The 15000-nt window shown below is 40.6% G+C and overlaps 1 protein-coding gene across 1 annotated transcript in view; it reads right to left on the reverse strand.

Moving 5' to 3' along the window:
* LOC138014612 (uncharacterized) overlaps positions 1-15000 on the reverse strand; it is a 23023-nt gene that overhangs the window by 358 nt on the left and 7665 nt on the right. The window contains exons 2-6 of the mRNA XM_068861741.1: positions 5436-5573; positions 1943-2072; positions 1179-1337; positions 768-841; positions 403-501 (exon numbers count right to left, since the gene is read on the reverse strand). Coding sequence (XP_068717842.1) covers positions 403-501; positions 768-841; positions 1179-1337; positions 1943-2072; positions 5436-5438 — 465 coding nt within the window. The 5' untranslated portion in view covers positions 5439-5573. The remainder of the gene's footprint in view (positions 1-402; positions 502-767; positions 842-1178; positions 1338-1942; positions 2073-5435; positions 5574-15000) is intronic.

The following is a 15000-nucleotide window of genomic DNA, read 5'->3' on the forward strand; positions in this document are numbered from 1 at the left end:
CAGATTTCTGAAACTAAAACATCCCTGATAGCTATTTTCATATTTTTACATTCTATTTTTAAGGGGTCTACCGAAAAAGGTATTATTCTTATACCCGTCAGGTTTAGTTCCTATCCACAGATACCTATGTATCACTGTAAAGCTAGTTTAATCATTGATTTTAAAAATTGACGGTTTTTGGATGCCTCTTTTGTGCCACGTGATACAGGCCACTCAATATTGTGAATTAAGTGCTGCTGGACGTAGCCTTGTCTCCAGGGGTTTTCATTCTCTTAAGCAGAAGGCATTTATTTAGTACTAGGTTGCTGCTAAAAGGAGTAAAATACAACTCAGTGGCTGATATTATTTTGGAGCACTTTGAGCTGTGTTATTATAAATTCAGCAATGACTGTTAACACTTACGTTAAAAACGAAACCATCAAGAAGGGACGAACGTTCGCCGTTTAACATCTCAATGTGGAGGCAACCAGTCTTCCAGACATCGGGGCAGCCTACATGTTCCTACGAAAAAAAGGCCAAGGGTTATTTATAAACAACATTTTATACATAATATTGGTATCCCACAAATTGGCAAGCGCTAGCCCTTTGTCATTCGCTCCGACGAAGGGCTAACGCTCTTTTATCTTTTTCGGTTGAAATTTGACGCTTATCAACTAGTCAGACATTTAGTCTGTTTTAGACTCTTCTCGGCCACCGCGCATAAAGCCACTGCGGAAAAGGTATTATCTGATAATACCTCCGCTGCCTGTACGTGCGCATTTGCTCACCTGAATCTTTCGTGCCAATCCGAAGTCCGCCAGCTTGACGTGGGTGCGCGATTCGACGAGGAGCACATTGTCTCCTGCAGACAACAACAAAAAAAGTTTTTAAATGAGAGTATAGCTACATGTCGGCAAGCTTAAGAGCAACAAGGACAACAATAACTCCAAATTTGCAAATTTCAGTGCAGAGCTGTGTGCTTTGCTCGACCTTTTTCAATTTTGTACATTTCGCAGTCGGTTTCGTACTTTCCATGGCAACGACGTGAAATGACCTGTCTTGCACCTTGTGGACAACGCATGTACTTAAAGGCATTTTTTTTTTTTTAGGTCTCCTGATCTCCAAACCGTGATGTCATAAATGATTTGTAAGCTAATAATCCCCTTAGAGCCGTAAATGATTTGGAGCGAATGAATTACCTTTAATATCTCCATGCACGAGCCCTTTGCCATTTAGAAATGCTAAGCCTTTGAGTATATCACCCACAAAGACAAAACATGTACCCTCATCAATAATTGGCCATGCGCCAACGTGCAATTCCCTTCTCTGTCGTTGAATATGTTTTTCCAGCGTCCCTCCTGAAAAGGAAATTTCGTTCAATTATACTAATAATGACGATGACGATGATGATAACAATGACAATTCTCATGGGAGGGGACTCTGCACCAACTGGAATTGAACTTTTTGATATGTTGGTTACATTGTTCGTTATCTTGTTGGCATTGCTTTGCCTGTTTAGGAATGACTCAGGAACGTTCTCTCGTGTAGTCCTCGTGTTGTAATCAAGTAATTAGTGCCTTGTGATTACTCCATGTATTCCATTCAGCACGTTTTTATTTTAGGCGTAAAGCTAGCTTATTTCACCTTCCTCAGTTGGTTTACTTATGTTAAGTTGTTATGGAGCTGTATTTTCTTAGCCAGGATTGTAGCGATGAATTGTTTACGTTGTCGGCACCCTTTTGGCTATTTTTCCACATTCCATCACAGTTAATTTACACGTAAGTAGTTGTTTCGTTTTCCGCCCTTTATAATTTTCCTATATTCATGTTCTAAAATCAATTTACGTAACTAAAATCCGTTAATTTATTTTCAGTTGAATCACTTCTCGCTTTTTGCTCATGTAAGGCGTGTTCTAACGGGGAGGCATATACTTTCACAGACTGTTAAACTTTTTTTTTCTCACCTATCATGAATTCCATACATATGTATGCCTTTCTGCCTTCAAGTTTTGCTCCGTAATAGTTGACAATCTCCTTGGCATTGTCTTTTTTCGCTAGGGTCAAGGCCAAAATTTCTTCCTCTACATGTCCGCACTAAAATGAGGGCGAGAAAGCAAAGAAAAATAAAGTAAGCCTAGAGAAATTAAAGGAGGTTCAGATAGGCTACTTTTTTCCTTTTCTTCTTAAATAAAATTTTGTCTAGAAATGTATGTAATGAAATGAATGCTCAGTTGTGATAAACTTCACAAAGTGTCTCGTTAAGTCTAAGCTTAAACCACCTGTTTATAACTTATTGCTTAGCGTTTGTGTTGGTTTCTTTTTTGAGGTTGGGCTTTGGCTTACTGTTCTTGCCTATTTGAGAAGAAATTAGGAGGACAGTTAGTTAATGACCTTTATTCTCCGTATTTCTCGCCAAAGTGATAGTGAAATTAAGGAGAAGACGAGGGGACACTTCGTGACGCTTATTTAAATTAGCGTGCATCTAATTGAGAGCAAACCTGGACATGTCTCCTTGAATTAGTTTAAGGAGTGCATTCGGGGTTGTGAACAAACTCTTGGGACTGCGGACACTTGGCTGGTAAATCTGGTTTAATGAACCCTGAATCCATTCTAATCGTAAATATTACACTTTCCTCGAATGTGATTGGTTTAAAAGACCATGTATTTCCTACTATATGGCTTCCTATCAGATAAACCAATCACAATTAAAACTGCATTTTAAATGAACCAGTCACAAACTTCAATAAAATAGTCTCGAAAAGTGAGATTTTAAACATCAAACTCATCAAATCATGAAACAATTTACGCCTTTCACCATCTTTTTGTTAATTGCTAATAGGACTTCGTGTCGTCCAAGTCTGTCCATTATCATACTCTTGATTAACAAATCAGACTCCCGCTTCGCGGAAGTCCGATTTTCTTAATCATTCGCATGATTACAGACCGAATTGTATTCCACTCGGTCCTATTAGCATTACAAATCATCAATGTGCTGCAACCTCTCTGAACAACAACATATACAACTGATTTATAATACCACGTTCCTGCAAGTGTGTTTTTGTTAAATAATTAATTTTGGAAACTCATTGCACCGTCGTTGTCTGTTGCAAGCTTGAAAACTTAAAGTGACTAACCCTTCAATTTGTTTTAATCTTGGGGGTAGATTTTCATATCTTTCAAGAAATCATTATCAGAATTTTTTTTCAAATATATTGAAACCGGATTTTTTTACGAGCGCTAAAATTGAGGGCAGTCGTGACTATTTTTTCACGTATCGTTCGCATTAGTCCCCTACTCGGCCAATCGAGCGTGACGTAAGAAAAAGACATCGTGCAAGCTTGAGTTGTTTGAATGTCCTTTTCTTACATCATCAGCTAAAAAAAGTGTCAAATATCGGACGCTTTTCATTGGCTCGTTCCTAATGACCCCACGAGACAATAATTTGTCCAGCGGTGCTTTGATAGCGCAAAAAACTAAAAAATTCACTAACTTCAAGCGCTGGCCAAAAAAATCAGTATTCAATATTTTTGGAAAAACAAAATCCGAAATGAGTTCTTGACAGATATGAAAATCTACCAAAAAAAAACAAAGTTAAAATTTATAAAAAAGATCTCTGGCTAAACTGATTAAAAACTACGAGCTTTCGACTGCCCGAACTGCAGTCTTCGACGGGTAAAATGAATGATAAGAAATCGATGAGAAAATTTAAATAAAAACGTACATTGCAAAATGATGAGAATGTAGAAAATTATGAATATTTATTAACAAGAATGTTGTATTGTCCAGGTAAAGGGCACGAATTGTTATCTGCGAAAGGTGTCACTATTATATTGGGGAAACCGGCAGAGCCTTTAATACGCGAAAAAAAGAACATTTAAGAAACACCAAAACTGCGGCCAAAGGCTCTAGAATTGCTAATCACGCTTGGTCCAACAACCACGCCATTGATTTCGAAAATGCGTCAGTTATTGACAAAGGCATACCATAGTGACACCTAACGCAGATAACAATTCGTGCCCTTTACCTGGCAGTCGAAAGCTCGTAGTTTTTAATCATTTTAGCCAGAGATCGTTTTTATAAATTTTAACTGTTTCATCCTGGCTGCGGCCCTTCAATATTTTCACAAAAAAAACAAGTTGAAGGGATAGGGCACTTTAAGAAAAACTAAACACATAACTTGTTTCTTTACCGAATCAAAAGGGGCATGGGTCGATTCCTGATTTGACGTCAGAAGGCACTTGGCACGCATGTTTACAACCTCCTTCCCAGGACCTCTCCCTTGGTTTTTATGCTGGGGTGGGAGCCGTAATACCAAGCAAATCAGTTAATTACATCACAACAGGAATCTACCCACGCCCCTTTTGACTCGGTCATGAAATACTCACGATAAATTTCCTATCACATCAACTAAACGCTAGGACCACACAGCGATTTTGGGGAAACACTTAGCCAATGAGAGTGCAGAATGTAATACGATCGCCATCAAGCTATAACGGCCGTAACCACACATCTAGCTTAACGCATGGGAAGATTATAGAAAGTCGAGCATTATTTGGAATTTATCCGCCAAAAATCGTTGTGTGGTCCCAGAGTTGAGTTGATGTGATAGGAAATTTATCTGGCCTTAAGGCTGAGATCGCCGCGAGTCACCAGCATTTCTTCTCTTTATGAGGGAAGATGACAACTAACGGCATCGTAAAAATTCAAAAGCCACAAACCCGTCTAAAACAGACACAAGTTTGCTCTCCCATTGCACAGAAACTACGAGGACAACTGTACGTAGAGGTAAGTGAAGTTTATTTCTACTTTACAGCTTATTTTAGCATTTATAAGCTCAAAGCTAATGCTATAAATCGTGTACCGAGCTTGGGCTGCCTGTGACGAAACATGTGTTTCTCCCTTTCGAATGAAAGGTTGGTTTCTAAAGAAACTGATGCCGCGTCAGTGGGAAAGTGAAACACAATTTTATGATTTCAGCATTGGCAGCCAAAGACAATTAAGTGTTTTAGCCTTGTTAGGCCTCAGCACCAAGGCGTACCGCTGAACATTCAATGAATAAACACCCATCTTCGAACGCCATTTGCAGCAAATCTACGAGGCGGAAGCTTTTATATAAGCGGCTAACAACCAGGCAACATTACAAGGTATATTTATAAACGTGACATAAACTATAACTATTAACGCTAAGTAAACTAACCGAATTTTTTTGATAACGTCTTGTAAACTCAATACTACTTATTCTTTTCAAGCCCACCTACAGTAAACTTCTTCATTGAGACAGCATTTAAATTTGGTACACAAACGAATATTACCATCGTAAGATCATAAAGCTGAAGTTTCGCGCGTTAACATTTGATACCAAATGTTTGTGTTTACTGTTTATATTTCCCCACCGACGCAGCACCACACCTAATTTAGAAGCTAAATCCTTGATAAGACATCATTTGTCTGGCTTACCATTTTAATGCAAAAGGTGATTGAACGGCACTTCGCAGTTGCTTTGTAGCAAACTCCAAATGATCCATTTCCCAATTTTTCTTTGATACAGTAGTGGACATGTTCCTGAAACTGTCCACCCTGAATGGCAAATATTTCCTAGAAAAGCCCAAGAAAAGGAGAATAGACCTTTTTCGCTTGACACTTTTTACCACGTGATAATGCTCAGGAGGTTTGGTCCTTTTCTTTGTTCATTAAAAAGAGTCCATAGAAGCATGTCTGCATGCACTCTTTTTAATGAACAAAACAAAGGACCAAACCTCCTGAGTATTATGACATAATCGTATTGGGAAAACAAAATGTACAAGCGAAAAAGGTCTATTCGATAACACATTGTGAGAATATATATCTTCAGTAAGAATATACTAAACCATTCATTAAAACCTTCTTTGCAGGACATTCTTTTCGCTCGTCAATCAATCATTGCTTGTACAAGGAGCCAAAGGAAGGCCTGCGAAGGAAGCAAGCTTTTGCGATAGTGCTTTTAAGTTGCGGAATTGGCGCATGCGTGGTTACAGCAACAGCTTCCCACCCAACAATGATCGACAAAGCCTCGATCCGCTTCAATTTCTGAGTTGACTTTTCTCGTTCTCTACGCTGTTTCGAAGCAAGGACCGCACCCGAAGTACAAGAGCTCAAAAAAATAATAATAAAAAAAGAAAAAGAAACAGGAACGTTTCAATGTGTTTTTTCTATCGTGAAGCTCATTCAGAAAGCTTTCAAATTGTCAGGATAGGAAAAACAAGAAACTGATACCAAATACATGGGAGAGACAAGAAAAAGAGAAGCAACTATAGCCTCGCTAGAACATGATCAAGGCCAATGAGAATTTCAAAATGATTTGTCATTAAGACAATACAAATTCCGTTGATAACTGCAAGGATCAGCGCTTCACTTGATAAGACAATAAACTTCATGCTTACGGACATAAATTAAGTCAAAACGGGCATAAAAATAATTTCAGATTTTTTCTAATAAAATGGGTGACAAATTACTCCTTAATTTTGGCGAGAAATTTCCAAGTAAATTTATTATTTCTCATGTGAAATTACAATGTTGCCATGGCAACTTTTCCTACAGTGCCAAGACGGTGTCCATGTTTGAAAAAACACCGCGTGTTATGAACGTATTTGTCATCCACGATATTAATAGCTAATCAAATGGCATACTCTTGAAATTAGGGAATAATTTCATGCGCGTTTTGTCCTAAATCAAATAACTTCTCGAGCCTTTAGGGTCGTCACCATTTGATTACCCATACAAATTATTCAATGAAACAAGAAAGCCCGCAACCTGCGAGATACACTTTTTGACGTCATTATTTACAAGTCATAGGAGGTGTGGGAGCTGCGGCCGGTTGCGAGGTCAAAAAAGGTATGGAAGCCACCACCCAACTGCGCAGATGTTGAAAAAACGTATATAAAAAGGAAAGAGGGTAAAGGATCATCATCATCATCATCATCATCATCACGTGGTGGCGTATCGGACATCAACTCCCGTTTCCTTCGAAGTATCTTGTGGCCAATGCCAATCAGATCAATGCTTTGAGCGAATTGGTGATGAACACGCTCTGTCACCGGATTCCCGTGTCGTCCACCACTCCAACCAAGTTACGACTGCATTGACAAGTCTCGAGAGAGATGGGCCGTCGCAAGCATTCCTTGAAAAAAGCAACGTCAGATCATGATGGCTCAAACGGGTTGTGGTTTCTGGCAAGGTTTCTGGCACGGCGTGCGAAGATTGTGTGCGAGGACGATGATGAGAACCCTCCTGTGGCGTATCCGATGGCAAATCCCCTATCCGGGGTATTTCCTGCAAGACCTGACCACACTACCGGTGGATCAACGACACTGAAACCTGTATTGGGCCCGAGTACAGATGATCAATGCCATCAATCAATTGGCCGACGATGTGTTGAAACAATAGATTCCTCTGTCGAGGTATACACGACTCAAATTCACGGCCACTCTATCCGGCCGGATCGCATTACGAGGCATGCGCTGTCTCCACCAATATAAGATAAATAAGAGGCGAACGACCATGAGACGTCATCGTCATCAAACCAAGTTCTGGCAAGGATTGCACACGGCTTATCATCATTGTGTCCAAGATCATCTTCAACATGGACGATGGATGGTGTGATACGTGAATATACGGACCTCGTTCTTTTGGTACCATGAAAGATTAGATTCGACATCTTAGGCGTCGCGAACGCGAACAATGCGAGATCATTCGTCAATTGATGGACCAACTTCAAGAACGGAATCAAGGTCTAGGTCAACTCGAACGAAAGATGTGTGATTTGAACAAGTACGTCAATTGGAAGGACATCTGGAAAAAGAACATCAAGAGACACAATCCCTCCACTAGAAAAACGTGGAATCGCACAAATGTTGACATGGAAGGGGAAGCGTTTCCGCAAGGCCCGTTACAGACTTAGTTGACGCAATTGGTCCAAAAGAAGAAACGGCCGGCAGCAGCAGAGGCTCCTCCAGCCAAAACAGCAACCCCGGATCCGGAACCTCCTAAAGCCAAGAAACGTCTTCATTTTCTGACCCCTAAAAAGGCAACACCCGTCCCCAAAAAGAAAAAGAAGAAAAAGAAGAAGAAGAAGAAGAAGAAAACAACCCTCAAGACGATGACAACCCCATCGACCGAATGGAAAGAAGTACCTGATCCATGCCTACATAACCTTTAAATTGGACAATTGTAATTCTCTGCTTTATGGACTTCCAACCTATATGATTAATAAATTACAGATAATACAGAATGCCGCTGCAAGTATTGTTACTTTCACAAAGAAAAGTGATCATATCACTCCGGTTTTATGCAAGCTTCATTGGTTACCAGTTCAATATAGAATTATTTTTAAAATACTCCTGTTAGCCTACAAAGGTCTGAACGGTCTCGCTCCTGCCTATATTTCTGAACTTTTACATTATCGTACCAGTTCTCATTTACTACGCTCTGCTTCACAAAGACTCTTGAGCATTCCAAGGACATCTCTGAAGACATATGGTGATAGAGATTTTTTGGCTGCTGGCCCCAAACTGTGGAACGAACACTTTGGCTGTTTTCAAAAAGGACTTGAAGACTTATTTGTTTAAACTTGCCTTTAGTTAACAATTTATACTTTAATTTCCTTTTTACTAGTAATTATTATGTAATTTCGTTTTTATTAATTTGTATTTTTTTAATCATATAGTAGATATGAAGAAGTAGTCTACGTAGCACTATATAAATGCTTATTATTATTACTATTTTGCTGGAGATGCTTCGTTGGGATGTTCATTTAGGGAAAACGTAGCGGACAAGGTGGAGGCCGTGTCCAAATCTCTACCGAAAAAAGCCCTTCGTACCACCGACAAAAGATAAATTACGACGCCCATAAACAAGCGGTTGTCCGACGGGAGGCTGCTTTCGACTCACTTCGTTAGGGACTACCCTGTCAAGAGCAGTTAGCCAAGGCACTTCATCGGGTGGCTCGCGTACCTGAAGGTCCTTGCGGTACAAGAGAACTGGACCTTTTCTCCATCGTCCTCTAGGACTACCACATCAAAGCCTTCGATGCCAAACGTTGTTTCTTGGTGTGGCATCAGAGTCCCTCCTTCAACCCTCAAGGGTGCACCATCTTTCTGGTCAAGTACCAAGACCATTTCTGGGGCATGACCCACGTCCCTGCATTAGTTGGACGGTCGTATCATTGCCATGATTGCAACAAGGGTTACGATCACGAGGACTATAAGAATCATCTTTGCGACAACTCGACTGCCATCGGCCTTGTGAACAACAACCGATGGGGCCTTTCAAGTGGTGGATAGCAAAGCGACCGATCACCATGAAAAAAACCGGGTGTGCGATGTCCTCCAGAAATGTATGGCCTGCTGGTAAGTCTGCAAGTACATGCCACCTTGACTGAGTGAGAAACGACCCTGACACCCCAAACGTCACCAACCGGGCGTGGATTGCGCAAAGCACCTTGCGGTTTTTGCGGAAAGGAAGTGGACTGTCACACCCACCAGTTTTTCATGAACCGTGATGTCGATAAGACCCTACGATGTAGCCGCAAGAGATGTCAAGGACAGGCCTGACGCGGTCGCCAAGGATATGCCCGACGTGGAGCCCAAGCAACGAGCAAGATTGCGATGCCTCGGTTTCGGAGGACGAGGACGATGGCAAGACACCGCTCTTCATCTACCGTGTAGCATGAAAATTTTGCGGGTCCTAATTTTTGGGAATTTTGCGGATTGACCTCGATCTGCAAAAATTAGTTCCCGCAGAAAAAAAAAAAAAAAAAACGCAAAATAAAATGCTGCAAAAATTAACTCTTTTCAGTCAAATTAAAAACTCTGCTTTTAATGGACTTGTGCCACTGGGGCGTTATAAATTGAACTTAAACATAATGCGGTAGTCTGTTACAGTAGGGCATAGTTTTGCATTTTAGTAGGCCGTTCCCGGTTACATCTCAATGTTTAATACTATATCTTTTGACTCGAAATCCCCTCTGCATTCTTACATTCATACTGCTTTCTTGTAAAATAATAATAATTATTGATAATATCCGTCGTGGAAAACCTTATTACCGTATTAACGAAAGAGTGTTTTGTTGTGTATGGTAGGGATAGGGTTTTGTTTTTGTTTTGCTTTTGTTCAGTCCCTTTGTGCAGTAAGATATTTATCTATTTATTTTTTACAGTTTAATGACAATAAACAGCATCATCATAAGGATAGTCTACAAGTGTCATAGACCCCAATACAAAGGCAGACCACCTAAAAAAAGAAAAAAAAATATATATATATGTACTACAAAAACATTAAATAAGAAAATGATTAAATAAATTAGTATCATTAAAACTAGGATTATATAAGGAATTATAGATTTTGTCATATCTTGATAGCAAGATAGCAATTACATAGCAATTACAGTGATTACCGTATTATTCTCCATTAAATACGAAAGTAGAGTGAACTTTGACTCAACATACCGTAAAATAAAAGTTGAAAATACCATATTAAGGTTTCTTCCATTTAAATATTGAACAGAGAATCGCCAAAATTAGTTCCCACCAGAAATTTCAGTCATCTCAAACCGCAAAAATTTGTTCCCGCAAACCACAAGAAATCGCCAATCCGCAAAATTTTCATGTTACATGGTATGCGGATCTCAAGACACGTCAGGCTGATGACGAGCACGTCTCCGAATCTCCTCAGCTGGGCTCGTGAGGACGTGCATGAGGAGAATGACGACAACGACAACGATATTAATGTCCGAGCAAAATGGGGCGAAGATTGTTGCCAGGTCTTTGTGGACCAGATCACCCACATCGCCAAACAAGAGGACCGTTCAACGGTTGCTACTACCATGGGTGTCCGCAATGCTACGGAAAAAAGTCTTTCAAGACACCAATTGAACGCAACTGGACCGTACTCATCGGAGGTCTACCTGCAGACTTGCGAGAGCAACGCCGCCTCGTGGGCTCAGGGAAAGACCGTGATCGAATGTTGGGATATGATTGGGATCATATGATGAGGGAACATGAAGACCTGCAGGCTTAGAATTCTTTGACTTAGAATTCGTTGAGCTCCTTCAACCCCGCAAAGCGTTCTTCGGAGGACAGACAAGACCATCACCCACTATCACAGGGTGGTTCTCGAAGATAGACAGATCCAGTACATCAACGTCTGTAGCCTTTATCCTTGGGTAGCCACCGATCTCCTGGTACTTTGGACTGGCGAACGTCACCATCCTGCCTCTGCAGGTCCTGTTCTCGCCCATGCTGCCGCATCGCGTCTATCACAAGTTCATGTTCCATCTCTGCCTGGCTTGCTCGGAGACAAAGTCTCAGAAACCCTTCACCGAGAAATCCCGCACAGTGCCAGATGACAGGAACCTGGTGCACCCCAGAGCTCCAGAAAGCAATGGATTGTGGGTACCGGATCCTCAAGATCCACAAGATCTGGCATTTCCCAAACAAGTCAGACCCGTTGTTTGGTGACTATGTCGATACGTCGCTCAGACACAAGAGAGAAGCCACCGGATGACCTGAGGGACCCGCCAGTGACCCCGCTCATCTCGACCGTCAAGCAGCCCGGGACCAACACATCGCAGATTACAATCGACGCTACAGCTGACCCATCGATCCTGCTCACATCGCCAAGAACCCTGGGCGAAAAGCCATGGCTAAAATTTGTCTAAATTCATTTCGGGGTAAGTTTGGAGAACAACTCGATAAGACCAAAATAGTCTCGGTGCATGACCGAACTCCATGAACTATACAACCTGCTCGGGGATCCCAACTAGGATCTCTGTGATGTTCGTCTCATCAATCACGACACCGTTGAGGTCGTCTACAAACATCAAGTGGATGGCATTCCAGGCAGCGAGACAACCAACATCTTCACCATCGGCTTTACGACCTGTTGGGCCCGTCTGAAGCTCTATACCTACTTGGAACAACTCTGAGAGCAGAGTACCCTAACCTGTACATGGAAACGGACTCGATTATCTATAGTTGGAAACGGGGTCAAGCCAAGATCGAAACTGGGGTCTTCTTGGGCGAGATGACAAATTAGTTGGAGAAACCCGGTGATTTCATCCACGGGTTTGGGAGCACCGGTCCTAAGAGCTACTGGTATGAGTCCGAACAAGGGTATTGATGCTTTAAGTGTAAGGGTTTCACGGTCTCGTACCAATCACCGCAACAATTGAACGCGGAGGTCATGAAGAAACTGCTCCTCTAGGAACTGAACACCCCTGAATCCTCGCCTGGACCCGTCCCCGTCTGGCATCCCACCACCACCGTCCGTGATGCCGCCACCAAATCGCTCATCAAATGTTTCAAGGTCACAGCCGATAAACAAACCATCCTTACAGATACGAGGAAGAACTGGAAGAGGAGGACGATATCGCTAAGCTTCTCGGCGATCTTGATGACCACTTAAGTCACCGTTTTTTCTTCTTTCCCGGCATGCTGGGTGGGATGACTGTGTGGTCGATCCTTTAATCGACCCACCACGCCACTAAGAAATATTTGCTTTGCTTGTACATCAATGTAAATAGTGACATTTCTTTTTCTCTTGTAAATACTTTTACATTAAACCTGTTTTAGTTGGCTTCATTCTTGTTTTGTTTTGTCCGACTGAGGTCTGGGACCTTGTCCGCCTTGTTTTCCTTATTTGGGGGAACCATGACATCATTCCCTTCTCTACCAATTCCGTGCTGTGACGTCATCCCTCTTGTCTATATCTTGATTGAACCTTCACCCTCTTTTCTCATTTTCCATCATTCGTTGCTTTTCTCTCCCCCAAAAACGTAAGTCCGGTAATTTTACTTCCTTTTGGGAGAATTTCCATTTTGATCTTACTGACGTCATCCCTAAATACTTTTTAAAGTTTCTTTCTGTACATCCAGGATCTTGATTTTGGTTGCTAAGGCATTTTAATGTTCCAATAATGTATGAATTTTGGGTCGTGGGCCAAATCCTGTTTTCTGATGGGTCCCTCCCTAGCAACGGACGCCATTGTTTGTATAGCGACGAGTACACCATTTTACTGAAGCCCGAAGTTTTCGACTCTTCATGTACTGAAGTGATTTTCTCTGTCTGCGAAACAGTGCGTGTTTTTCCAACATCAAGTGTTATTTTCTCTGGACTAAGACATTAAGAGTCTGTATTGTTCATGTGTGATTTTCACACCTTCTGAACATTTTTTCTCTTTCTCCTCTTGAAATGTGAACCGAAACCGTGTATGTTTGACACGCAACTAAAATTTTCTTTGCCCAAATCAGAGAATGAAATCAAGTGTTCACGTTACTTTTGGTCAAATCTCATCGCCGTTAACAAGGAAAGCACATATTTGTGAAGAATTGAAGTGCTTTGAAAGTTTTCCTTCAAAAGTGGCAGGGCCCACAATAATGCTCTATGGAAGTAAACCTAATTTCCAACAAAACGTGGCACTTTGGGATGCGAATTCAACTATTGTATGGGCCAAATTATCAAGATGCCATGACATTCTTAAACACAGTATACTGCAAATAAAACTCTTGCTTTTTTATTGCAATAAATATCAGCTAGTTCCAGCTATTAAAAATTCTACTTAATTTCATAAAAATATATTGTCAGTGTAGTAATATTTACAAATAAAAAGGCCTGCTTATAGTCTACAACTCTGCACTGCACTTTTCGATTTGATAAATTTCTTAATTTGAATTTGAGGGAAACTGTAATAATTGTGACTTTGAAGATATTTACAAACTGTACAGTAAAATTTAGATGATAAGTAATTATTGTACATTATAGTAATTTTGTACATAATGATTTACATGATAAGTAATTCTATATTATGTTTGCAAATAATGTATATTTTAAAAACTTCATTCCCTAGTGTGGGTGCCTTGCATGGGCCTGTGTGTCCCCATTCACACCTTTTCCCTTTGGGAATCCCTTTCATATGTTACCCATATATTTATTCAGCTACTACCACTTCTTAAGTGTGTATTGCCCAATTAAGTTAGGAAGAAAAAAAGTTATTAATACATAATACAAATACAACATTATTCTTTAAACTTTGTACAGTGATGTGGGAGGCAGTGTGGCCCAGTGGTTAGGACGCATGCCTTGAGATCTGGAGATCCAGGCCTACACCGCTCTGAATTTTATCCCGCTAGTCCCTGGTTGAACTTCCTAGCTGCACTTGTAAATAGCCAACTGGTTTGCCTCCAGCCAGTTGGGATTCTTAACAGTTGTTGTTGTTATTCTGTTCCGTCGTTTCATTGGCCCTGAAAGCCCCTATGAGGAGCGGTCAATTAAGTATGTAAATGTAAACAGTGAATTATTTGACCTTTGTCCGCACAATTAAGTTTATGGGACATGTGACTGCTTGTGTGCAAGGAATGGCAGCATAAATAAACAAAAACCAGGTCAAATTAATTTTTTGACACACAAAACAGTCATAATATTCAGGTATTTATACCTTCTCTTCAATTTCTAAGGCATGTTTTTGAAGTTGCTACAAGTTGCCATACACCCAGGAAGAACTGAAAAAATAAATTTAATGAACACACAATGGTGTGTGATAGTCCATCATCCTAAATCAATGTATATTAAATTACTTACCAATGTTGGAACCAACAGAACAGAACAGAACAGAACAGAACAGAACAATAATAAGCCAACAATAAAAGATAACAAGCTCGAGGGGCCATGTGTAAATTAAAATATTAAAAAATATATATTTACTAGCGAACATCAAATATGAACAATATTTACAGTGAATACAATCAAATATAAATAAAATCATCATTTTGGTATGGAACAACTGAAGCTGAAACTACATTAAATTTAAATCATCTCCCCTTAGGGCATAGCCGTTGGAACGTTTAGAGTAGATATCCTTGGACAGTAATTATGGCACGATCTCAATGTGCGCATTATAGAAAAGCTTTAAAATATCCATCTTGTAGATTGAAAACAGAGTAAACCAGTGGTCGCCCTCCAGCACGTCACATGACGCCATATCCTTAGGCAAG

Source organism: Montipora capricornis, chromosome 8, assembly GCF_036669925.1.
Source record: "Montipora capricornis isolate CH-2021 chromosome 8, ASM3666992v2, whole genome shotgun sequence".
In the NCBI taxonomy this organism is placed as follows: Eukaryota; Metazoa; Cnidaria; class Anthozoa; order Scleractinia; family Acroporidae; genus Montipora; species Montipora capricornis.